This window comes from Pocillopora verrucosa, chromosome 7 (genome assembly GCF_036669915.1).
Source record: "Pocillopora verrucosa isolate sample1 chromosome 7, ASM3666991v2, whole genome shotgun sequence".
NCBI lineage: Eukaryota > Metazoa > Cnidaria > Anthozoa > Scleractinia > Pocilloporidae > Pocillopora > Pocillopora verrucosa.
Window position 1 is genome coordinate 24,452,434 of NC_089318.1, and position 26,188 is coordinate 24,478,621.

The 26,188-nt window shown below is 39.2% G+C and overlaps 2 protein-coding genes, 1 non-coding gene and 2 pseudogenes across 3 annotated transcripts; 2 read left to right on the forward strand and 3 right to left on the reverse strand.

Moving 5' to 3' along the window:
• Positions 1 to 1,791: 1,791 nt before the first annotated feature.
• On the reverse strand, positions 1,792 to 5,125 carry LOC136282123 (probable 2-ketogluconate reductase; annotated as a pseudogene).
• Positions 5,126 to 8,162: 3,037 nt separating this feature from the next.
• On the forward strand, positions 8,163 to 9,047 carry LOC131792169 (histamine H2 receptor-like; annotated as a pseudogene).
• A 2,258-nt stretch (positions 9,048 to 11,305) lies between these two features.
• LOC136282643 (probable 2-ketogluconate reductase) lies at positions 11,306 to 14,889 on the reverse strand. The gene is given in 4 exon segments (XM_066170320.1): positions 11,306 to 11,733; positions 12,457 to 12,597; positions 12,600 to 12,623; positions 14,677 to 14,889. Coding segments are annotated over 4 exon segments (780 nt in total). The 3' UTR covers positions 11,306 to 11,331.
• Trnat-ggu (transfer RNA threonine (anticodon GGU)) lies at positions 13,359 to 13,431 on the forward strand. The gene has a single exon. It is a non-coding gene; the product is annotated as a tRNA-Thr (tRNA).
• A 2,850-nt stretch (positions 14,890 to 17,739) lies between the features above and the next one.
• LOC131792051 (uncharacterized) lies at positions 17,740 to 25,797 on the reverse strand. The gene is made up of 2 exons (XM_066169370.1): positions 25,366 to 25,797; positions 17,740 to 22,430 (listed from the first exon to the last, which is right to left on the reverse strand). Exons 1-2 carry the CDS (start codon positions 25,625 to 25,627, stop codon positions 20,107 to 20,109), a joined length of 2,586 nt encoding a protein of 861 aa, XP_066025467.1. The 5' UTR covers positions 25,628 to 25,797; the 3' UTR covers positions 17,740 to 20,106.
• Positions 25,798 to 26,188: the final 391 nt, after the last annotated feature.

The window sequence follows — 26,188 nt, forward strand, 5'->3', positions numbered from 1 at the left end:
GCGCAAGGCATATCAGCACAATTACTGTAAGGAAACCCAATACGCAAAAGCTACCAATCACCCACTTTATAGCTATGTTGTCAGTGTCCTTAGGCCAAGTTTCGTAAGCTTTTTTGTTTGATTCTATAATTTCGGTTTTGTTTTGGTCCATCAATGGGACATCTTCAAGAGTTTTGGTTTTGTTTTGGTCCATCAATGGGACATCTTCAAAATTTTGAAAACTCAAGTGCAATTAATCCTTAATAGTACGAGGTCTCATGGGATTACTTGTTTATCAATAAAGGGCAAAATTTATACGAAGGAAAATCACGCGCGCAGTCTATTTTTATCTGGGAAGCCTGTTTAGCGCTACGGCAAATCATCAATCAAATTGAACTGACCAATCGATTCAATGAAATTTTATTCTCCAAAACTGTGTCGTGATACACTGCCAAAAGTCTAGAAAACAAAGCTCATTTCAACAGAGCGTTTCTGCCAACAGAAAAACAACAAAGTGCTTTTAACTGAACAAGGTAATCATGCCCTCTCTTGATTACTAAAAATGCCCTCGATTAAGAAAAAATACCCTCTCTCTCAACCAATCAGCGCTCAGTAATTTTGCCCTTTATTGATAAATCCTTAATAGTACTTGGCCTCATGTGATTACATATACTAATCAGTTTGTTTGCGTGTTCGTTTCCCAGGCGCACTGTGTTGACAAGATTTGTTTTGCTCTACCAAAAATCTCGACAAAATTTGTCAATCGCGGGTGCATTGAAAAACAGAAAAATATTTGTTAACCACCGAATGTCAGTCACATGGATATACAAATTGAGCAGTACTTAGATCTGGAGATTCAGCTTAAACGTAAACTTAAGAGCCATAATAGTGGTATTCTGAATACTGATCTTTATATCTTCCATCTTCACCGTTTGATTGCCGCGAAAAAATTAAATATCTTGGCGGCTTTCTGACCGGAAGATTCGTATTTAAAAGCGACATCAAATTCTCTTGATTGACCTATTCTTTCCATTCGCAGCTTGTAAATTGAATATTGGTGAGGTTTGACCAAATTTGGTGAGATAAAAAATCGCCGGGCGCACTTGTCTCACTGTACTGATAACAGATTTTTTCGCAAAATAACCAGAAATTTGCCAAGTGCACCCGTGGGCCCTATTTAGTTATAGCACTATCTCAGCGTCTAGAGATTCAACTTCATTGACATTAAACGATATACACTGACCTTATAGACCAAAGACAAACACTAGATACGAGAACATAATGTATCTGAAGCAATGTCGCAGAAGCTCATCACTCATCGAACAAAGCTCTTTATAACAACATCAATCTTGCCCATGCACTGTTATGAATTGTAAATTACAAACATTTCATTTATCAACCTGAGTTGCATTTACTGAGAGGAAAATGAATATAACAGAGATTGTTGTGAAGTATTTAGTTCTTTCCTCAAGAACCGATATGGGTCTCGGCAGAGACAGAAACAACAAACTACTGGAAGGGTTGTTCATGCGCAGAATTTTTTAGGATTGATATTTTTGGTGGTTTTTCTTTCCTTGGTTGAAATTTCCAGCGTGATGTGTCCTTTCATTTCGCAAGCAATGCAAAGGCATTTGCGGATCACACCTCAGTTAACGAAGTAAATCATGAAAAACAAGTCACATAGACTCTGCCTTTGAGTTCAGTGAAGAGCAATTATCTAACATTTATTCCTTCCACTTAATTCCATCTATTCATACATTTATTCCTTCCATTAATATATACTGAAACAGTAGATAGCGTTGAAGGCGCGCTCCGATTGGCAAATCAAACTTCGAATATCCTTTTCTATTCACCTCCGAGAAACTCGCGTGAGTTTTGCGCCCGAAAATATTGTAATAGTTGCAGGAATAAAGGAGTTGAAATCAAATTTTTTTCTATATTATCTCACTATTTTGATATATACCAAAACAACATCTCAACTCAGTGTTGGTGGCTGGCGGTGGGTATTTACCCCGCCGCTTTGTGGCTCGGTATTATCAACCACTAGACACTTCAGCTTCGGTGAGCAGTTATTAACTATCGACTTTGAACTCAGTTCGTTCCCCTAAAAAATGACTAACATTTAGATTGAATTAAACATATCTCTCAGGATGAAGAAAATTGATCACTGGTGGAGGAAATAGGCATAAAGCGTATAGGAACTTTATTGATATCATAGAACGTGATTTTTCAGTCCACACCATGCTGATTTATTCGCCGTCCTGCTGGTATCCAAATGTCCTCTAAAAAGAAGCTAGCAAAGTTACAGACCAAAGTTACAGAGATTAAATCTCTACCGTCAAGGTGCTAATTAATGAACACAGAGTGTCACCGAATACTGCTATTATCTGAATAAAGCTACCAAATAATATAATTACATATGCATAAATATTCCGGATTTATTATTCAGGCGTGAGAGACTAGCATGTCCTGTATTCATGATGAGTGCAGGAAACTGTCCTCGGGGGAGTCAGTCGGTTGTTGATCCACGACGGCGACAAAACTACGTTGAACGAAGTATAAGTAGCACTCAACCACCCATTGAATACTACATCGACTTTGACAGTTCAGTGAATAGTTATTTTCCAACAACCATTCCTTTACTAGTGTACACTTACGACTACGAACTCCGTCCCTCCTTCCTGAAAGCTCTTTAATTAAACCTAAAGGGCAACTTCTCTCCATTCAAGCCAGCTTTAAGATTCATTAAAACCACCTCCATCATTTTCATTCTTGTGTAGACAGTTGCTGATCCCATATGCGGCGTAATGATAACATTAGGTAGTTTTAATAACGGATGGTCTCTAGGCAGGGGCTCGGGATCTGTGACGTCCATCGCAGCAGCTCTTATTACTCCGCTCTGCAGCGCTTTGCTCAGGTCAGTTTGATTGACGATTCCTCCACGTGCGATATTAACAAGTGTCGCTGTTGATTTCATCAGAGCTAACTCCCTTTCTGTTATCAGGTTTGCTGTTTCTTTAGTAAGAGGAGTGCACAGCACTACAAAGTCTGACTGACAGAGCAGCTCGTCTAGAGTGTTGCAGTATTGAGCACCTGTTAAGAGGTGGTAAACAGAAGTTCGAGAAGTGTTTGATGGAAAATTCTGGACACGGTTTAGGTTTGTCAACCTAAAGTTGCATAGACTGGTAGACTGCATTCCAGTGGTTTACTTGGATCAAGGGCCTCAATGAACCGACATCGTACCGCGCATGGAAAGCTCCGGTTTTAAAGCGCCGAACTGCCGTGGGGGGTTCAATCCCTACACCGGACCAGCACTTAGGGTCTGAAAATAACTGAGGAGAAAGTGCTGCCTTTGCTATGGCATCCGCAAATGGTTAGAAATTCTAGTCTTATGGATTAAGGACGATAAACTGTAGGCCTGTCTTCTGCATCTTCTCTGAACTGGTTAGCAGGGAACGTTAAAGAGCCCTCACACTCCTCTCAAGGGGAAGGGGATGTAGCTCCCGGTGTTGTGGTCTAGTCTTGTCAGTTTTTATACAGGCCCTCACTTAACCAGCTTTAAAAGTAAAAAGGGCCAGCCTGTATAAAAATCGCAGATAAATAACTAACTAGATAAATAAAGACAAGTTCCTACAGATGTCGCTTCTTCTTTGGCTTAGCTCCTGTTATCAGTTTAAAAATGCCAAGTCACCCTGTTCATCTTTTACACAAATAAGTCTTCCCCCCTTAACAAATACTTCAGAACAAGTAATTTAAGACCTCACTCCTTCTAAGGGAGCTGCAGCGACGCTACTTCATAAACATTTAATTGTAATCTTACCAAATCTCCTCTCTTCGATTTCACGTCTGTTTCTGTTGTGGTACACAATTCTCATGTCAAATCCATTAGCTCGTTTAGCCACAGCACTTCCAATCCCGCCCATACCAACAATTCCGATGGTTGATCCGGTCACCCTCCTGCCGAGTAATAACCATGCAAGTAAGAGATCTATGACAAGAGTAAGATAAGATACACCAAGAAGTTAGTTGTTTTTCATCAATTATGATGACTATTCGACAACCAAAATTAATGGTGGTGAGTTCTCGGCAACCACCCCCGTGGCCTTCGATGCCAGTTCCCGTTTTATAGGCAACAAAATGGTGTCGAAGAGAAACGTGATGCTAACAGATACATGGAGTCTCCGTTTCTAGTCTGGAATTAGGTGCAGTTGTTGACTGTGTTTTTTTCAGAGCGAGTATATAACCCAAAATAAAGAAGATATTAACAATAAATGTATAATTTGGACTTGTTTTGCGTTTCTTTTTTGAAAAGCATAATTTAAGGAAGAGTAGCTTGATTTTCAAAACCGAGAAAGCAAAGCATAACTTGGAAAAAATCCGAGCAATGCTAGGAGCATAATCAGCTACTTTAACTGTTACTAGTACAACCTAAAAGCCAATCCCCCTCCTTTTTTTTTCCTTTTTGTGAATTTAGAGGGCCTACTCGTTCGATTCCGCTAACTGTCACGCAAATCACGCAGCTCAAGTGTAACCGTACCCTCCCCCCAAGGAGAAACGGCTACACGTACTTAGCAATCACGAAACCTCCTGACTGAACAGAGGCTTACATGAGCTTACAATAATATACTAGTTTGAACAAAAACCCTGAAAATCAGTTATTGATCGTTCCCTTTATCAAAATTAAAACTGACCTGTTTAGTTTCGGGACTTTTAGAAATTTTGTCTCCTTCCACTATATTTCTCGCGGAAGCAATTAACAGAGCGAATGCCATGTCTGCTGTACAATCTGACAAAACTCCAGGAGTGTTTCCCACAGCAATTCCACGTTCAGAGGCCGCCACTACATCAACATTATCCACGCCAGCACCAAAATTACTGATTACTTTGAGATTAGGAAAGCAATCCATCAACTCTCCGTTTATTTCACAATATGCGTAAAGCACCATTCCTGCAACTCTTCGAGTACTTTCTTCGCTCATTTGAGAAACTTTGGTAGGATCGACCGGTTTCATCTCGATGTCAGCTTCATCTACCATTTGTTGAAGTTCAGGGGGCAGTTCGATGTCAGGAAGACGAACAACGACAGGTTTCGAGTTTGCTTCCATTACGAACGACGCGAACATAGAATATATCTTCACGATGCAAGAAACTAGGGAGTTACTGAATCACGGGCGACGAGCAGGGAAAGAAGAAAAGATAGAAATACGAGTGGTCAGCGGGGAAACAAATTTGATACTTCATAGCCTTCATAAGGCTAATGTGTTTACCTTGCTTAAATATTTATAATCAGGGCTACTCGTTCAGGAGACCTTTTTTCAAAAGATCCAGATGTTAAAATAATTCTGTTTTCCGTTCGAAGTGTTTTTTTCCTATTTAATTTAACAAATGAACTCGGTATGAAAACTTAACTTTCGAACCGAACGGCAGGTGAAATGTTGTGCTGGTGTCTCTTTCCCCCGTGTAAATATTGACTCTAAAAGGCATGTAGGAAAACACTGAGCTTCGAGAAACAGCCAAGTTAAGGCTAATGTGTTTACCTTGCTTAAATATTTATAATCAGGGCCACTCGTTCAGGAGACCTTTTTTCAAAAGATCCAGACGTTAAAATAATTCTTTTTTCCATTCGAAGTGTTTTTTCCCTATTTAATTTAACAAATGAACTCGGTATGAAAACTTAACTTTCGAACCGAACGGCAGGTGAAATGTTGTTTTGGTGTCTCTGTCCCCCATGTAAATAATGACTCTAAAAGGCATGTAGGAAAACACTGAGCTTCGAGAAACAGCCAAGTTAAGGCTAATGTGTTTACCTTGCTTAAATATTTATAATCAGGGCCACTCGTTCAGGAGACCTTTTTTCAAAAGATCCAGACGTTAAAATAATTCTTTTTTCCATTCGAAGTGTTTTTTCCCTATTTAATTTAACAAATGAACTCGGTATGAAAACTTAACTTTCGAACCGAACGGCAGGTGAAATGTTGTTTTGGTGTCTCTGTCCCCCATGTAAATATTGACTCTAAAAAGCATATAGGAAAACACTGAGCTTCGAGAAACAGTCAAGTTAAGGCTAATGTGTTTAGCTTGCTTAAAAAGATAGAAATACGAGTGGTCAGCGGAGAAACAAATTTGATACTTCATAGCCTCCATAAGGCTAATGTGTTTACCTTGCTTAAATATTTATAATCAGGGCTACTCGTTCAGGAGACCTTTTCTCAAAAGATCCAGACGTTAAAATAATTCTGTTTTCCGTTCGAAGTGTTTTTTTCCTATTTAATTTAACAAATGAACTCGGTATGAAATCTTAACCGAATGACGGGTGAAATGTTATGTTGGTGTCTCTGTCCCTCCCCCCCCCCCCACGTCTCTGCGAAAGGTATATCCAGACAACCTGCATGGAAAAACTGACAACAGCTATCGCACCAAATTTTTAAAAAAATCTTTTAAACAAGACTGGTGAGCAGCACTCAACGAACAGTAGTTGTAAAATTTCTTTATTCTCCCACGCTTTTCGTCTAACTGTCGTAGACTTCTTCGGGAAGTTTTACAATTTAACACTAAACACCTGTATTAATAGGCCATAATTAGCGGTTATAGGAGGGCCAATGACCATAAACAATACCAATAGGAACAGGTGAAGTTGCGAAAAATTTGAACATTTTTTGGGGTAAGGAGGGAGAATTCATTTGGGGACCACGGATTTGGTTTTCTCTTTTTCGTCACGCACGCCTCGCAGCAAGTTACAAAACGTAAATATAATTCTTCTTGGTGCCTTTCTGGATGTCACCGATGCCTTTTCTGATGCCTCCATTGTTTATTACAGTAGTAAAAGACATATGTGCCATCAACACTTGAAAAAAAAATTGCTTAAAATTTTATTTAGCCAAGTATACTGTTAACATTTCGGCTTTACAACACTATTGTTTTCTGCAACTACAACTGATATGTCTCTAAATGAATGATTAAATTTGTTTCCCCGCTGACCACTCGTATTTCGGTCTTTTTTTCTTTCCCTGCTAGTCGCCCGTGATGTAGTAACTCCCAAGAAACTGCGTGGCGTGACACAATTCTTGCGTGACTACGACCGTTACTCCGGTTGTGGGTGCTGTGTTGTGCGTGACAACGAAAAAATATAAGCAGGCGATAACAAACGAACGCTTTCTTATTAGCTTTGAATAAATAATTTTCATCTTGATAACCTCTTACTTAGAAAGGCACCCAAAGTAAAGGTTAAATTTGATGTTTTTGGCAGGAAATCGAAAACAAACAATTACACAATGCAAACCTGATCGCTTCCCCAGCAGCGAAACCCATAACCTCAAGAACAGTGCCTCAGAGGCTCTATCTCTAAGCTTTTAGGAGACTCACGTAACTTGGTTAAGAAACTACGGTTCATGTGTGAAACATTCTTCAGACTGCCAGGACTTTCTTACAGATCTCACGTTTTAGACTTCAGTAATGTAAATGAAAACAGGAGCAAATGATAAAAACATTTAGATGAACTGCCTAATCGGTTAAATCATACAGAACAAAAATTTCACCTCATTTTTTTTTCCCTTTGCTTTCTTGTATGTTCGTCTTTCCTCTGTTTTGTTTTGTTTTTTCTGGGGGGGGGGGGGCAAAGCCACGTAAACTTTCATGTTTGAACAGGAGCTCAAGAGCTCGTGGTTTGAAGCATGATGTAAGGATAGATGCAAGTTAAACGATTGATTAAATTGAACCATTAAGTAATGGAAATCAATGTACTTAGCGAGTTCTTCTGTCAAGTTCTGAAAGAAAAAAGCGAAACAAAACAAAACAAATCCGTGAGCCTATAGCCAACGTTCGACCACCATTTATTATGATTTTTTTTGTTTAAAACTCCCAAAAACCTTCAAGACTAGATTTTAAAGCACTGGGAAGCAGAAACGTACGACATCTAAGAAATCCCAGCCACAACTGTGACGTCACAGATGAAGCAGCTCTGTGCTAAAACGGGTTTCAGCATTTTCGCTTTCATTCGTGTAACTTCCTGATTGAATCTAGTACAGTTTAGCCGTGTATTGAGTTATATCAAAGGGACGGATATCGAAATATTAATTCTTGCTACATTTCAAACAGTCCTGCAGGCCTGGCTGTCAGCTGTTATTACAGTCTCTGAAGAACTTGAGCGATTGAAGGCGTGTGGAAGGACAACTTTCACTTGCATCATGAATCTTTCATCAAATGAATCCCATTTAGATGATTGCCTCCCACCAGTTTCTCACATAATTGCGTTAATTCCAATAAACATTTTGTCAAGTGTCGTGGGAACCATCGGAAACTCTCTGGTGATCGCTAGATCACAAGAGTTTACAGATTATTCCCAACTTCTGGTTGGCGAGTATGGCTGCGGCCGATTTGATGGTCACTGCTTTGGGTCAGCCGCTGCTTATAGCTTTCTGGGGGCTTCATGTAAATCGCGAATGTAACGAGCCGGTGTCCGAAACATTTCGTGTTGTTGGGAACATGTCGTGCTCAGCTTCGGTTCTCCACTTGTGTTTTATCAGTATCGATCGCTGTCTCCTTATTGTCCGACCAGTTAAGAGCAAAGCGATCCGAACACTGAAGAGGTTCAAGTTAGCGTTACTCATCGCCTGGATTGTTCCGGTTATCTACGGCGTTTTGTGAATGTCAGTGAGCAAGAAAGCAACTTCTTATTTCACCGTCATTGCCGCAGCCATCTGTTACTTAACCATCATTTGCTACTACACATTGATCATTTTTAAAGTTTGGAATCGTGATGGTGTTCACAGTCACGCAAGACAGAGTGCCTCACAATTGGTTGAACGTCGCGTGACAGTCACGGTTGCTATTGTTGTCATAGTCTTCACAATTTGTTGGATTCCACTGATGTACCTTCGCAGCGCCTATGCCCAAAGTAATGTTGGAGTGGCATACAACTGGGCGAGAACACTAGCTTTGAGTAATTCTGCAATGAATCCGTGGATATATTGTTTACGTATGGAAGCATTCCTACGAATTACAAACGACTTTTGAAGTGTGGCTTTGGAAACAATAAGCGTGACGGAAGCGCTCAGTGTGAAGTTAATTAAGCGATAACAGTCCAGTAAATCGTTTTAATGTAAATTTCATAATTGTCAGTTGCCTGATTACAATGTATTAAGGAAATATCGACAGAGATTGTTAGCGAAGGCACCGACCCGATGTACATCAGATTAATATCATTAAATACCAGTCTGCAAAGACAAACTGGAATGAACTCACCATAAACACCCAACCGACAATTAACGTGATTTAAGAACATAGCTGAGAAAAATTCAGAGCTGGTTATCTTAGTTTTATCTGCTTGATTCCAGCAACAGAAGGTGCATTCTCTAAAAAATTGGCCATGCAAACAAAGATATCACAATACGAACAAGACCACACCCTAAAATAAAATTAAAAAGGGCTTAGTACATGTGTAATCAAATGACCTTTTCAAAGTTAATGTCACAGTCTTTCTTGCATCAATTGGCGTGTCACCTGAGGCGTTCTTGATTGCGATTCCAATAAACCAACTTGAAGTGGAGGCGGTCAAAGGTGGAATGGAGAACTTGGACAAAGTGATCTGTCCCTTTTTGGCGAACAACAGACGAAGTGACTCTTCCTTATAGTCCACGTTGTCAATGTTGTCTTTGACATCCCTACAGTCACGTGATACTTTTAAGTAAGCTGGGACGTCATCACAATCAGAAATACAGTTACGTCAAGTTGTGTCCCTGAAATGTCTTCTGCTAGGGTGAACTGATAAACAGCTGGATAAGTATCCTTTGCACTTAGTTCAACTTTTACTGGATCATCCAATTGAATACCTCCTTATTGTTGCATTTCCACCTTGAAACTGACGCCGGTTGTGCCTTACCCCTGGTTGGACAGAAAGGACACCTCAGTTCTCTCTGACCTTATATACCGAAGACAAACACTGGATACGACAACATAATGTATTTGAGGCAATGTCGCAGAAGCTCGTCACTCATCGAACAAAGCTTTTTATAACAACATCAATCTTGCCCATGCACTGTTATGAATTGTGAATTACAAACATTTCGTTTGTTAACCTGAATTGCATTTACTGAGACGCACATGAATATAACAAAAACTGCTGTGAAGTATTTAGTTCTTTCCTCAAAAACCGATATGGGTCTCGGCAGAGACAGAAACAACAAACTAGGGAAGGGTTTTTTCATGCGCAGAATTTTTTAGATTGATATTTTTGGCGGTTTTTCTTTCCTTCTGGTTGAAGTTTCCAGCGTGATGTGTCCTTTCATTTCGCAAGCAATGCAAAGGCATTTGCGGATCACATCTCAGTTTACGAAGTAAATCATTAAAAACAAGTCACATGGACTCTGCCTTTGAGTTCAGTGAAGGGCAATTGTCCAACATCTATCCCTTCCACTTGTATACATTAGTATATACTGAAACAATAGATAGTGTCGAAGGCGCGCTCCGATTGGCAAATCAAACTTCGAATATCCTTTTCTATTCAACTCCAAGCAACTCGCGTGTGTTTTGCGCCCGAAAATATTGTAATAGTTGCAGGAATAAAGGAGTTGACATCATATTTTTTTCTATATCATCTCACTATGCCAAAACAACATCTCAACTCCGTGTCGGTGGCTGGCGGTGGATATTTACCCCGCCGCTTCGCGGCTCAGTATTATCAACCACTAGACACTTCAGCTGAGCAGTTATTAACTATCGACTTTGAACTCGGTTCGTTCTCCTAAAAGATAACTAGCATTTAGATTGAATAAAACATATCTCTCAGGATGAAGAAAATTGATCGCTGAAGGAGGAAATAGGCATAAAGCGTATGGGAACTTTATTTATATCATAGAACGTGATTTTTCAGTCCACACCATGCTGATTTATTCGCCGTCCTACTGGTATTCAAATGTCCTCTAAAAAGAAGTTAACAAAGTTACAGACCGAGATTAAATCTCTACCTTTAAGGTGCTAATTTAATGAACACAGTGTCACTGAATACCGCTATTATCTGAATAAAACTAACAAATGACATAATTACAGATAAATAAATATTCCTGATTTATTAGTCAGGCGTGAGAGACTGGCATGCCCTGTATTCATGACAAGTGTATTCAAAGCGAAGCGAAAGGAGTCAAGAATAAGTGCAGGAAACTGGCCTCGGGGAGTCAGTTCGGTTGTTAATCCACGATGGCGACAAAACTACGTTAAACGAAGTATAAGTCGCACTCATCCACCCATTGAATACTACATCGACTTTGGCAGTTCAGTGGATAGTTATTTTCCAACAACCATTCCTTTACTAGTGTACACTTACGACTACGAACTCCGTCCCTCCTTCCTGAAAGCTCTCTAATTAAACCTAAAGGGCAACTTCTCTCCATTCAAGCCAGCTTTAAGATTCATTAAAACCACCTCCATCATTTTCATTCTTGTGTAGACAGTTGCTGATCCCATATGCGGCGTAATGATAACATTAGGTAGTTTTAATAACGGATGGTCTCTAGGCAGGGGCTCGGGATCTGTGACGTCCATCGCAGCAGCTCTTATTACTCCGCTCTGCAGCGCTTTGCTCAGGTCAGTTTGATTGACGATTCCTCCACGTGCGATGTTAACAAGTGTCGCTGTTGATTTCATCAGAGCTAACTCCCTTTCTGTTATCAGGTTTGCTGTTTCTTTAGTAAGAGGAGTGCATAGCACTACAAAGTCTGACTGACAGAGCAGCTCGTCTAGAGTGTTGCAGTATTGAGCACCTGTAAAGAGGTGGTAAACAGAAGTTCGAGAAGTGTTTGATGGAAAATCAGCTGGACACGGTTTGTCAACCTAAAGTTGCATAGACTGGTAGAATGCATTCCAGTGGTTTACTTGGTTCAAGGGCCTCAATGGACAGACATCGTACCGCGCATGGAAAGCTCCGGTTTTAGAGCGCCGAACTGCTGTGGGGGGTTCAATCCCCACACCGGACCAGCACTTAAGGTCTTAAAATAACTGAGGAGAAAGTGCTGCCTTTGCTATGGCATCCGCAAATAATTAGAAATTCTAGTCTTCTGGATTAAGGACGATAAACTGTAGGCCCGTCTTCTGCATCTTCTCTGAACTGGTTAGCAGGGAACGTTAAAGAGCCCTCACACTCCTCGCAAGGGGAAGGGAATGTAGCTCCCGGTGTTGTGATCTAGCCTTGTCAGTTTTTTTACAGGCCCTCATCTAAACCAGCTTTAAAAGTAAACAGGGCCAGCCTGTATAAAAATCGCAAATAAATAACTAACAAGATAAATAAAGACAAGTTCCTGCAGTTGTCGCTTCTTCTTTGGCTTAGTTGCTGTTATCAGTTTAAAATGACAAGTCACCCTGTTCATCTTTTACACAAATAAGTCTTCCCCCCCTAACAAATACTTCAGAACAAGTAATTTAAGACGTCACTCCTCTTAAGGGAGCTGCAGCGACGCTACTTCATAAACATTTTATTGTAATCTTATCAAATTTCTTCTCCTCGATTTCACGTCTGTTTCTGTTGTGGTACACAATTCTCATGTCAAATCCATTAGCTCGTTTAGCCACAGCACTTCCAATCCCGCCCATACCAACAATTCCGATGGTTGATCCGGTCACCCTCCTGCCGAGTAATAACCATGCAAGTAAGAGATCTATGACAAGAGTAAGATAAGATACACCAAAAAGTTAGTTGTTTTTCATCAATTATGACGACTATTCGACAACCAAAATTAATGGTGACGAGTCCTCGGCAACCACCCCCGTGGCCTTCGATGCCAGTTCCCGTTTTATAGGCAACAAAATGGTGTCGAAGAGAAACGTGATGCTAACAGATACATGGAGTCTCCGTTTCTAGTCTGGAATTAGGTGCAGTTGTTGACTGTGTTTTTTTCAGAGCGAGTATATAACCCAAAATAAAGAAAATATTAACAATAAATGTATAACATGAATGAAAGTGATCTTCGCAGTGATGTGCACTACTTAGGCAGTAGTGAAAATAAGGCCTGCATATCACTGCGAGGATCGCTTTCATTCATGTCTTTATCCGCAGTTCAAATATATGACTTTCATATATTCTTAACCGTACATTCATCACTTCACGGGTTTATTTAGAACCACCATCATGACCAGCTCCCAGTTGGCTTGTTAGCTCAGTTGGTAGAGCGCTGCACCGGTATCGCAGAGGTCATGGGTTCAAATCCCGTACAGGCCTGAATTTTTTTCAGGCCTTGTTTTCACTACTGCCTAAGTAGTGCACATCACTGCGAGGATCAATTTCATTCATGTCTTTATCCGCAGTTCAAATATATGACTTTCATATATTCTTAACCGTACATTCATCACTTCACGGGTTTATTTAGAACCACCATCATGACCAGCTCCCAGTTGGCTTGTTAGCTCAGTTGGTAGAGCGCTGCACTGGTATCGCAGAGGTCATGGGTTCAAATCCCGTACAGGCCTGAATTTTTTTCAGGCCTTATTTTCACTACTGCTTAAGTAGTGCACATCACTGCGAAGATCACTTTCATTCATGTCTTTATCCGCAGTTCAAATATATGACCGCCAATAAATGTATAATTTGGACTTGTTTCGCGTTTCTTTTTTGAAAAGCATAATTTAAGAAAAAGTAGCTTGATTTTCAAAACCGAGAAAGCAAAGCATAATTTGGAAAAAATCCGAGCAATGCTAGGAGTATAATAAGCTACTTTAACTGTTACTAGTACAACCTATAAAAGCCAATCCCCCTCCCCCTCCCCCCCCCCCCCCGCCCTCATCAACCCCAGAGACCTCTCGATATTTTAATCAAATCGAATCGCTCGCATCTAGGGTTCCCTTAGTTTCTTCCGCTCGAGAAAAAGCTTTGGTTTAGAATATAAATATGGAGACGAAATTAAGGGGAACGCTTGAGCTTAGCTTGCAGTGCAGGCGCCTTATTAAAGCAAGTTAACGTTACAAGCTCACGATCATTTATTCGACCGGCAACGTTTGATTTTGAGTTAGAGTGGACGGTGGGAGGGAGAGGACGAAGAAAAGCCGCGAAGACGGCGTTTTTTCAATTGCCCCACCCCCCTCCCCCCCGTTCCCTTTGACCATCGCTCACCCCACTGGTACATTGTCTTTCTCTCCCCAGCCTTCTGCCGCCGTAAAAATTGAAGATCGCAGCTATAATTTTCAACAACAAAATACTGAGGAGTCGCTCGTCAAAACTACGCCAGCTCTGCAGGCTTGCTTGCGTTTTTCAAATTTTGATTGGGAGTAAACGAAATTTTTCTTTTTCATCACAGCTGTATTATTTATAGAAGTGTAAGACAAAACATACGTATAACAAGTACATATTAAGTCACTATTCATTCAACCATGTACATTTAATTTAATTTTATTGTTTTTGAGGGAATTCAGTAAGTTAGATTAATCAAATTTTTCATAGTATTCAGATTTATCCATAGGTATTTCTTTTTGCCATCCAAGTATGTTTTTTGTGAATTTAGAGGGCCTGCTCGTTCGATTCCGCTAACTGTCACGCAAATCACGCAGCTCAAGTGTAACCGTACCCTTCCCCCAAGGAGAAACAGCTACACGTACTTAGCAATCACGAAACCTCCTGACTGATCAGAGGCTTACATGAGCTTACAATAATATACCAGTTTGAAAAAAAACCCTGAAAATCAGTTATTGATCGTTCCCTTTATCAAAATTAAAACTGACCTGTTTAGTTTCGGGACTTTTAGAAATTTTGTCTCCTTCCACTATATTTCTCGCGGAAGCCATTAACAGAGCGAATGCCATGTCTACCGTACAATCTGACAAAACTCCAGGAGTGTTTCCCACAGCAATTCCACGTTCAGAGCTCAAGAGCTCGTGGTTTGAAGCATGATGCAAGGATAGATGCAAGTTAAACGATTGATTAAATTGAACCATTAAGTAATGGAAATCAATTTACTTAGCGAGTTCTTCTGTCAAGTTCTGAAAAGAAAAAAGCGAAACAAAACAAAACAAATCCGTGAGCCTGTAGCCAACATTCGACCACCATTTATTATGATTTTTTTGTTTAAAACTCCCAAAAACCTTCAAGACTAGTTGGCGATTTTTGTTTATATTGTGCCCTAAGGTGCATAAATTAAATTCAGTTTTCATGGACCAAAGAGTTTGATCACGTGTAAATAAACTTTCAAGGTTTCCAAGAAAAAAAAGTCGACTCTTAGCGGTAATTTTAATTAATTAGATTAATTTTAATTTAATTAACAAAAGAAAAAACCGTTAGCCGTTTATATTTATTTAATATTTTGTTTTTAATTACCTTCATGTGAGCCAATGCTCAGATGTCATCTTGTCAAGTAAACAAGATGGTGTCAGTTATAGAAATGTATGACCGTCAGCACACATCCATTGGGGCGGACAAACGGGGAGGGCGATGAATGATAAGCTACGAAACAAGTGTGGAAGAAGTATCCAGGGTGCTCAAATTCACACATTAAGGTTGCTTTTTTCCCCCCTGCGATAATAGAAAACATTTTGAACAAATAACCCCATATGACCAGGTATACAATGCAGACCTTACTTCCAAATCATATCTTCGTTAAAACATTCAGGTTCTCGCAGAAAAGGCTCTACGTGGGAGGAGTGGTTGTGTAACAAAAGAGTTTGTTAGGTAGTATTCTGTCATTCATATACCATTATTATACCCGTGGTAACTCAAACCCTCGTCAACCGGAAACATCCCGCTACGTCAGGCTAGTTTTCTTTTCCCCTCAATAAACTTTCTGTGTCGCGACTTCGTGACCTTGACACAGACCCGTTGAAACGTCAACCACTATACACAGGACATCTCACTTTCTCTGACGCCTGCCTTGTAAAATAAGACTGCATGTTTTCTTTAATTGTATTGATCATTGCAGTTTATCGTGCGAATCAGTTCACTTTAAAGTTCGGCTTTGCGTTCATTTCGGGTTGACTTGAAAGTCCTCTTCCATTGAAAGAATTGTAACATTTCTTATCATATATTATCATCACTTAAGCTTAAATATCGCCATAATTTACTGATTCATTAATTATCACTAGTTGCGCGTCATAAATTAATTACCAACTATAACTACTTAAACACTGCAACTGCCATTTCCTACTGGTGGGTGGTTCGATTAATCAATGGTAAACACCTGTGGCTTTTCAGCGCTGTTGTCGATTTCCTAAAAAAGATTTCTATTTACAGTTTCTTTGTTGTGGGCATGAATTCAAGGGAGCTAACGGACACCTATGGTTAATTGACACAAGAGATTTTTTTTTCCACCTAGCTGTTGAAATGCGTCGACAGGGTTATGATCTGACAAAATCAGTTACATTTAAGCATGATTAATTATGCTTATGGCCTGACGAACATTCTCATAAAAAGGACATTTTCGGAGGCATACCACTCGCATAAGGCATTGGTCGTTGTGAAGTCATCCATCTTTTCTTAAAAACAAAACAGTCGTTATTTAACTCCATTTTTTGAGGGAGTGAATGGTTTTATTTGTCGATGAAACTGAATTAAATTTACGCTCACTAGAAGATAATGTAAAAAAAAAATTACCGCTAAGAGTCGACTTTTTTTTTTCTTGGAAACCTTGAAAGTTTATTTACACGTGATCAGCTTCTTTGGTCCATGAAAACTGAATTTAATTTATGCACTTTAGGGCACAATATAAACAAAAATCGCCAATTAGAAAAAGGTGAAGTCGAGTGTCTTCAACGGAAATTTCAGGTTGTTCCTTTCTGCCATTCTTCAGCTTTCATCCCACATTTCCCATTTGGTGCTCACGCTAAGCTGTATGTAGACTGCACCTTCGAACGAATAAAATCAAATAACCAAAAGAGTCACACAAACCGACTGATTTATTTAAAAGCCAAAAGAAAGGAGTCGTCCTAACTAAGGTGAATCAGGATTTTCTTTCATTTCCATGAAAACTCAACAACGGTCATATTTTTTGTGTTCACCCCATAAAACTTTTGAGTTTTCCGATAATATTAATTTCACAAGCTTTCTCCACCCTCGTTTCATTTTTTGAGTCATTTCTTCCTCGCCGGGAGTAACCGAGGAAGGAAGCTGACCCCTGAACCTCAGTGTTAGAATTGCCATGTTCTGAAGGGCAGTCGTACGGAGTTTTACTTGTTCTAAGGTGCAGTTTGCAGGCGGCTTAGCTTGAATAGCAATTGAGGAAACTGAGATGTGTGTTTTAGAATATGTCTGAGCACTGAAAAATTTCCTCGATTTCCAGGAAGGAAGGATTTTGACACTCATCACGTAGGAAGCAATTTTCAGTATTGGCATTGTCTCTTCTGTAACTTAATTTGAAGTCAATTTATGAAAAATAGCTAAAGAACTGTAAATATCTATTCCGGAAACTTCTCAGAAACACAGATTTATTCGTGTACTCATGAAAATTAGCTCGGTGTACCGATTGATCACGAATGACACCTACTGACAGGGTCTAAATGGGGTTATTACTTTTACGGTTACCGGTCCGTAAACGGTAAAATGGCAAAAAAATATTTGCCATTTTACGGCTAACGGTTTTTTTCTTTTGTTAAAGTTAACAGAAACGTTAAAAATATTAAATTTCAATCATTTGAAAAGTCTATGATTAATTTTCATATTTCGAAATCACATTTACTCGTTTGCTTTAAGCCCCAGATTCAAGCAACAAGGGTAGTTCCAGATCGAACTGCTGTTGGGTTGACTTAGAGTATCTTTCTGTTTCCTCCACTGGCCACAAGACAAGACAAACAACAGGCTAAGATGGGAAAAATTTATTTAGTTCATTTTTTTTCTCGACGAACGATTAAAATTTGTCAACTTTCTACGCCTAATGGCTAAGTTTTTGTGCCCTTTTACGGTTAACGATTGACCTCAGCGACTAACGATTGATACCCTCTGCTGTGTAAAACTGAGTTAGTTAATTACCGGTTTTCTCTTCACAATTCAGTTTCCGCTGTTTCATTGTAGTCTAAGCTTATCTTTAATCTCTAACTAAATATTTCAGTCCAGTCATATCTATCTCTTATGTTGTTTTTTTCTTCGTCAGTAAACGAGAATCAATGGACATTGAAGGTGTGGCGAATGGCATAATCCGAGACTCGTGTACGAAACTGCGAGATCTGTTTGTCTCACACCTATATTCTTCTTCAGCGAATTATGTTCGATGGAGTCGTTTGGCAGCATATAACTGTAATTAAGACGAAACTTAAGACAACGATCCATCCATCGTGTGTTACTCTTTACTGATCATACATACATACATACATAAACTTTATTAAAGTGTCAAGGTATTTAGCTAAAAGCTAATTGTGGACACTATAAAAAATAAAATGAATACAATGTAAGTATATGTAAAAGCATTAAAAATATAGTCTTAAAATATCATCAATATACAAAATGACATCAATATATAAAATTTTTACAATCAAATAGAACAAACAAGCAAACAGACAATATAGGGCAAACATATAAGCAGCAGTCGAAACATGAATATGAAATTCAAAGAGTTAAATAGTCTAGATAATTTAAATTAGACGAATTAAATAGATTTGAATTATCTAGAATGTTAATCAAGACCACAAACATCAAGACCTTAAACAGTGTTTACAAAGACATTGCTATTCATTCAGAACTCCCTTACAACAGAAACTATAGTAGGCTATACCTACTGATATGAAATTTAACCCAATATGAAGGCGAATGACAAATCAAATTGTATTTACAAAAATTGGTATGATGAGTTACTATTTGGAATACACAAGCGAACGGCGTTAAAACGTCTGCCCTAAAAAACACGTCGATAGAAACCGAATTTTAATTTATACTTTTATCTACAAACTGTTCTACCCTTGCTAAAAAAGGTATTAACCAGGTGAACTATTGTTAACCCTTTGACTCCCATCAGTGACCTAGCACAATTTCTCCTTACAATATCAATACAATATCAAGCATACAGGTGACGAGAATAAACAAAAAAAAAAAACCAAATTGAGGATCATAATTATTAGCTGTTCTAACATCAAGTTCTCCGAGCAAACATCATAAGAATTGTATGGTAGACAGTAAGGAGAATTGCTAATAAGATCTTGGGAGAGAAAGATTCAATAAGATTATGAAAACTTATTCTGGCCATAACAGTACTAAGTAACTTTAAAAAACAATCTGACAAATTGATGTAGCACCAACATACGTAAGAGGAAGCTGAATGACTTAGGGACAATTTTATATATATTGCCTATACAGTCAGAGAATTTCAATCATTTTATTAATTACTGTCCTTCAAGTATCCCTGAAAGCTGTATCATTTTTTTAATTAATGTCCTTCAAGTATCCCTGGAAGCTGTAGAATGAGTGTACCTTTTCTCAATCCCGTTTTGTTCACTCAATATACCTACTGCCTGCTTAGCAGGTAATTTAGTGTTAACAACTGGGTTGAAAACGTAAATTAGCCACCGTAAAGGATAAAAAAGCTGACGTTTCGAGCGTTAGCCCTTCGTCAGAGCGATTAGAGGAATTGTGGGTTGTGTGTGGATTTATATGTAGGAAGTGGAGCTACGCCATTGGTGGGAATGTGGTGACGAGAAAACAGGAATAAATTAGTTGAATGAAAAGCGCTCGTTGATTCCGTGGGGATTAAGGGTGCCGATTTGGAATATAAATTTTTGTTCTAGTGTTTTACGGCTTTCCGAACTGCCTAGATGTAAGGAAAGGCCGCAAACTGCCATATGCTGTTTAGAATGATAAGGAAGATTAAAGTGTCTAGCGACTGGTTTGGATGCGTCCTTGTCATTTCTTTCCACATCGCGAAGGTGTTCTCGGAATCGGTCACCCAGGAGACGCTCTTAATCCCCACGGAATCAACGAGCGCTTTTCATTCAACTAATTTATTCCTGTTTTCTCGTCACCACATTCCCACCAATGGCGTAGCTCCACTTCCTACATATAAATCCACACACAACCCACAATTCCTCTAATCGCTCTGACGAAGGGCTAACGCTCGAAACGTCAGCTTTTTTATCCTTTACGGTGGCTAATTTACGTTTTCAACCCAGTTGTTAACACTAAATTACCTGCTATACTCTCCCACCGACGCAGCACCACAGTTTCTTTAGAAACTTACCCCTTTATTCTACTGCCTGCTTACATCTGGAAGTTAATGCGTGTTTTAGTTCCACGGAAAAATTGTCAGCAGTGGTTTCTACATCATCAAAGCCGGGAGTAGCATCTTTATTGTTTGCAAGTGGATTTTGCGCATTTTCTGGAATATCATGTTCACCCGGCGAGTCCATCTCAACGGAAACTGATTGCAGTTCATCATAAGCACCAGTTGTTACACGAGTTTGACTTTTTTCTCTGAGTAATTTTGGAGATTCATAACTGGTATGGATAACCATAAGTGCAGCCATAAATAGACCAAAAGAGGAAAAAATATGCCACACATCATGCCAGTCAAAAAAAGCTAGGAAAATACATTCCTGATTTAGGTCACGTGATTTCTCTGGAGACTTACTCTTGTCAGTGGTTTCTTTGGCAAAGAAAATCCACAGAGCTAAACCATTAAGTGCCAGTATTGTACAGGTATATAACACTTTAGAAACTACTTTAGAACCTACAAGTCTAGCCTTCAGTTCCTCGACACAATCCTCACAGTCTGAAGGACATGACGACTCACACTTTAGACCCGCACAGAAAGATCCTCCGGAAGCAACTACGCTCTCTGCTATACAAAACCACAGAATGGCGTCAGTAAATTCTAATATTTTTTGAGACCAAAGAACAATTAGAACAAGTGGTGTAACTACGAAGCCAGATAAGCAAAAAAGGGTTAATACAAATCTTTTGGTGCAACAGCATGTACAGCATTTACAACACTTGCAGTGACTTTCACAACTTTTAAAGAAAGGTTTACTGCAAACTGCATGCAACTTATTTCTAGCCCACGATGCTATGATTAAAAACCATAAAATTAAAAAGAAAAAGAAAGGGATTTCGAATATTTTGTCTAAACCTGTTTCAGAATGATACATTGTTCCAAAATAATTAAAAATCAATAATGGAACTAAGAACAAAAGAAAGAGATTGGCTGCCTCAACACGACTTTTTGCTTCAACTTCTGTGGTGCACGGCTGCCTTTCAATGCCATTGTAGAGTAAAATAACACTTAAACCAGCAATGACAAACATAAAAGCTGTATCGAATTGAAATGTAAACCTACTTGGACAGAAATGATAAAGTGCAGAAAACATTCCCTGAAAGCACAGAGCCCAGGCAAGTGCGTAACCTATGGAAAAACTATATCTTTTTTTAAGTGCTTCTACGAAAGAGTTCTCATGATCACCAGGTTTCACTTCGGGAACAAGCATCTCTCCGCAATGAAGAGAAATATCCGGACAAGTAAGCAAATGACTTGGTAACTCTCCTTTTTTTGCAGAGCTTGCAAGTTTCTTACATTGAGCAAGTACCTCTGACTCCATGAAGAGAACATTTATAGCTAAAATCAAACCATGAAAGACGTAAACTACATTGCTGACGATTAAATTATAGGGAATATCAGCATAGCGCACTCGATAGCAGAAATCGTTGTAATAACAGTGATCTCTATCACCCTCTTGAATCATTAAATACCAGTTTGCAAAGACAAACTGGAGTGAACCCACCATTAAAACCCAGCCGACAATAAATGTGATGTAAGAGAAAGTTTTGGGACCCTGAATAAACATGTTAATAAACTGCCTAGCTGAGAAAAATTCTCCCCGGTTTACAGAGGGGCATTCTCTAAAACTAAACCATGCCCATCTAGATACATAAATACCTATAAGAATGCAAAACACACACAGTAATATGTACATGGGACGGGTGTATGAATAAGCAAATGATCTTTTTAAAGTTAATGTCACTTTTTTCCTCGCATTAATTGGCGTGTCACCTGAGGCGTTCTTGATTGCGATTCCAATAAACCAACTGGAATTGGAAGCGGTCAAAGGTGGAGTGGAGAACTTGGACAAAGTAATCCGTCCCTTTTTAGCGAACGACAGACGAAGTGACCCTCCCTTATAGTCCACATCGTCAATATTCTCTTTGACATCCTTGCAGTCACGTGATACTTTTAGGTAAGCTGGTACGTCATCAGACTCAGAAGTGACAGTTACGTCAAGTTGTGTCCCTGAAATGTCCTCTGCTGGGGTGAACTGAAAAACAGCTGGATAAGTATCCTTTGCACTCAGTTCGACTTTCACTGGGTCATCCAATTGAATACCTCCCTCTTGTTGCATTTCCGCCATGAAACTGACGCCGGTTGTGCCTGAAAACAATAAGTGCTTTCCCCTAGCCTTACCCTTGGTTGGACAGAAAGGACATCTTTTCCATCCAGCCTCAGAGGTTGATATACCAAGATGGCTAATTAGCAAGGATTCCTCGTCTTCTTCATAGGCAGATACGTGCAGTGAACCTGAAAGCAAACATAAGATGATTCCGAATTTAGTGAAGCGTAAAGAAAAAACAATCTTGAACAGAAGGAATATAATATAAGTTGCTGAATGCCGTCGATGGTGTGACGGTGTCGTAGTGCAATTTAAATTGAATCAGACATGGTTTGATGCTACTCTGGTTTACAGATTTAATGAATGTAACCGAAGAAGTTACAATTCATAGACCCAACGTTTCGACACTCCTGTCTAGTGCCTACATCAGGGGTAATCTAAACGCTACAACAAGAGGTCCTTTTATATCATCACTAATTAGCTGCCTTTTTTCTGACGAGGTGCAAATAGGCGTGAGGAAGTTAGCCGCCATCATCACGATTTAAGCGTGGTCGGAATTAATATGCTAGGCCTCCAAACAAAGGCGCCGATTGGTGGTGATAATTTTAGACTTATCCCACCCAATTGTATGGCTAGTTAGGCATGTGTACTCCGATAAAGCTGAATTTTCTTTTTTGCAAAAGAAAACCGCTTTCTGATGCTCTTTCAAACGTGTGCCAAACTGACGGACTCAAACGTGTACTAAACTGACGTTTGGTCTGTCCGATGTATTCGTTGTCACAGTCGTTGCAAGGAATAGAATAAATGGCGTCAGTTCGCTGTTCTTTATTAACAGGATCCTTAGGTTTGGCAAAAATATGCCCCAAAGTCTGAAAAGGTTTTTGAGCAACTTTAACGTTGTGGCTATTCAAAATTCTCTTGATGGGTTCCGTAACACCCCGAATGTAGGGAATAACAGCAAAACCAGTTCGGAGTCACTGACCACGATGTAATTTAGTGTGCGCTGTTATCGCCGGTTAAACTAATTAAAATCCTGTAGTTTGGTTCTGAAGAGTTCATACAGGTTGAATAGCATAAACTGTCAGAACTCAAATATGAAATGATAAAAGCCAATTTTTAAATGAAGAAATGTAAAATGGTTGCCGTGTTTACATAGCCTGATGTAAAAACGCCGGAGGTTGGGAGAACACGAGATAAGGGTTTCCAGCTTATCTCGTGTTCTCCCAACCTCCCGCGTGTTTACATCAGGCTATGTAAACACGGAAACCATTTTACACTTCTTTTATAAAATAACTAATGAAAGAGGAACGAAAACCGTGTTTACATACGCTCATGTAAAATAGTTTTATGGCCAGTCAGAGCGCGCGTACTATTTGAATTATAAAAAGAGATTAAAAGGTTGACTGAAGGCTAATCAAATTATGATATTGGATACGTTGTTGTTGACGTCTATCGTCACAAGATAGTCAAATTTGTCAAATTTTAGCCTTTTAAAATGTTAAGAGTATCAACCAGTGTAGTCTAAAAGCTCTGTCCTACTATCCTTTCAACTTAAAATGGTTAAAATCTAAGATTTATTGAGCTACTTATACAAAACGGTCGGAGTATGCTCAATGAACTAATTTGCATAATCGGCTGTCGCGCTAGCAAAATCGCTAAAAGCTTGAAGTCATCACGGCGAAGAAAATTAATAAGTGCAAGATGTTTTTATATTTTTCTGCTGCCAAATATCTTATTAGAAGAAACCAAGTCGAGTTTTCAATGTTCTGGTTTGGACTTGAGCAATATCAACCAAGAAAGAGAGAGTACTTTTGACCAATTTCAGAAAGCTGTCTAACGAGTGTTTTTAAATAAATTATGACGAACCTCTGAATAAGCGAATATCAAAATTGAAATTCTCTTTATAAACCTTACATATTACACAGTTTAAGAATGCAAAAAACCTTTTGCTGCATGTGGTGTGATACGAGGACCGGGCTTTTTAACTTTTGAAATTTTCCATCTCGCAAGCGGTCAAAAAAGGGCCTTTTGCAGCTTTGACTTTTGAGAGCTCTAAAAATTTTATTTTAACGTATTTCCAGAAACTAATCTGATTCTATTTCCTTGCCGCCAAACATAGATTATTGGACAAAGTTTGAGGGAAAACTTTGTTCCGATGCGAAATGCCCTGGGCCGCTCTTACAGAGATCGCCACTTAAATCTATAAACCAGAGTAGCATCAAACCATGTCTGATTGTCCACTTGGTTGCCATGTGAACTTTAATATATGAAATTGAATGTTTATTCTGTGACAATTCTTTGGTAACTAAGTCAAGCGTACAGCTGTCCAACATTGAAAAGCTTTGTCATCAAATGGCTTTCACTGCTAAACGTTCTTGATGAGAACCTGGTTTACTCAGTACGGCCAAGATACTCCGGATCCATCAAGTTGACTTGCTGCAGCTTTCTTCAGTTTAGCTTAGCAACATTCATATCATAACTAGGCACAGGTCATCCTATCTAGCTCACTCATCTGTTTACTAAAAGAATGACATATGAATCCTAAACATATGGTAGACTTCGTTAAACTGAAGGAACTCGATTAAAAAAGGTCTGACTTAGAAAAAAAAACTGTCTGACTTAGCTCAGGAGGGAACATGACCGAATGAGAATGAGTGAGAGCAACTCAGAGGAAACCATACAATAAAACAAGTCCGTATTTAAAATGAATCGGTTAAGGACGCAAAGAGAACGCGGCCAAACTAAAAGGTCTATAATCGACAAACAACAGCTCTGCACTTGCGTTTTCAAACTTCGTTCATTTCCTAGCCGTCCTCTTCAAAACAACGACGTGAAGTTGACAAAATTTGCATGAACTGAGAACGGAATCCCCAACGGTAAATGAAAAGTTTCCGTTTAGAACTCAGTGCTGCTTACATACATTATGTCGAAGTTGAGGTGTAACGCCTTAAGAGAAAGCGAACGCCATTTGTAAAATTCTAACTAAAGATGAAAATTCACTTCTTAATCGGCATCTTGTGACTGCTGACTGACTTTCCTGACTGCTTAAGGTCGCTAATTTAAAGTTGAAGCAGACGAGGGTTTTACGCTACTTCTGGCAAAGGAAAGAGATTTTTGCCTCACCTTCTATTGACCATTCATTCCTTTTGGCTCTCAAATACATCAGTCGAGTTGTATCATTCGTCTCTACAAGACAGGTGTGACTCAGATTTCTTGAGGAAGGGAGTTCTCCAGTGAATTTCAGTGCCGGTTGGGCCGTTAAGTTTTGACTCTTCTCTGACTTAATTTCCGCGAAAGTGCATTCTGCAGACAGTTTGGCTTGAGCAGGAATCGCAGAGAGGAGTAAATTCAAAATTGATAGCGTAAAAGCTGGAAGAAAAACCATACTGAGGATCGTAACACGGACAATTCTGTCTTTGTTTTCGCTACCAAGGCTCCTAGCGAGTTGTTCCAAAAGCGATCGTTCGAAAGCGATCTTTCCTTCGTTTGTGTATACCCCAAAACCCCTACTGCTTCCGAGAAAACTCTAGAAGGTGGATTTGACTACATTATCTCATTGCCTGCAAGCATAGTCTAAGCATTTATCTTCGGGTGAATGGTTCATATTGGCAAACAAACGCTTGAGGCAAATTAATAGAATTTCATATGATTACTTCCAATTATAGTTTACATAATCAGTACTTTTATAACTGTTGAAGCGAACTGTGATTGTTTTCGGTCCGCGCAAGAACAATCTGAGAATAAATGCCAAGCGTTCTACTCATACTTAAAATGTTCAAAACAGGATAACATCACGATTCTGTCTAAAATAAGGTCCAAGAACCTGAAAGAGTCGTCTGAAGCCTCTTCGAAGTTTTATGTAGATTAGTCAGTGTGTTTGTGTGTTCGTTTCCCAGGCGCACTGTGCTGACAACATTTGTTTTGCTCTACCAAAAATCTCGACAAA

Excerpts from the sequence above, each read along its gene's own strand:
- LOC131792051 (XM_066169370.1), bottom strand. The coding sequence starts at position 25,627 with ATGGTTTTTCTTCCAGCTTTTACGCTATCAATTTTGAATTTACTCCTC. Across the intron at positions 22,431-25,365 it reads GAATGAATGGTCAATAGAAG|GTTCACTGCACGTATCTGCC; the intron begins GTGAGGCAAAAA and ends GTTTGCTTTCAG.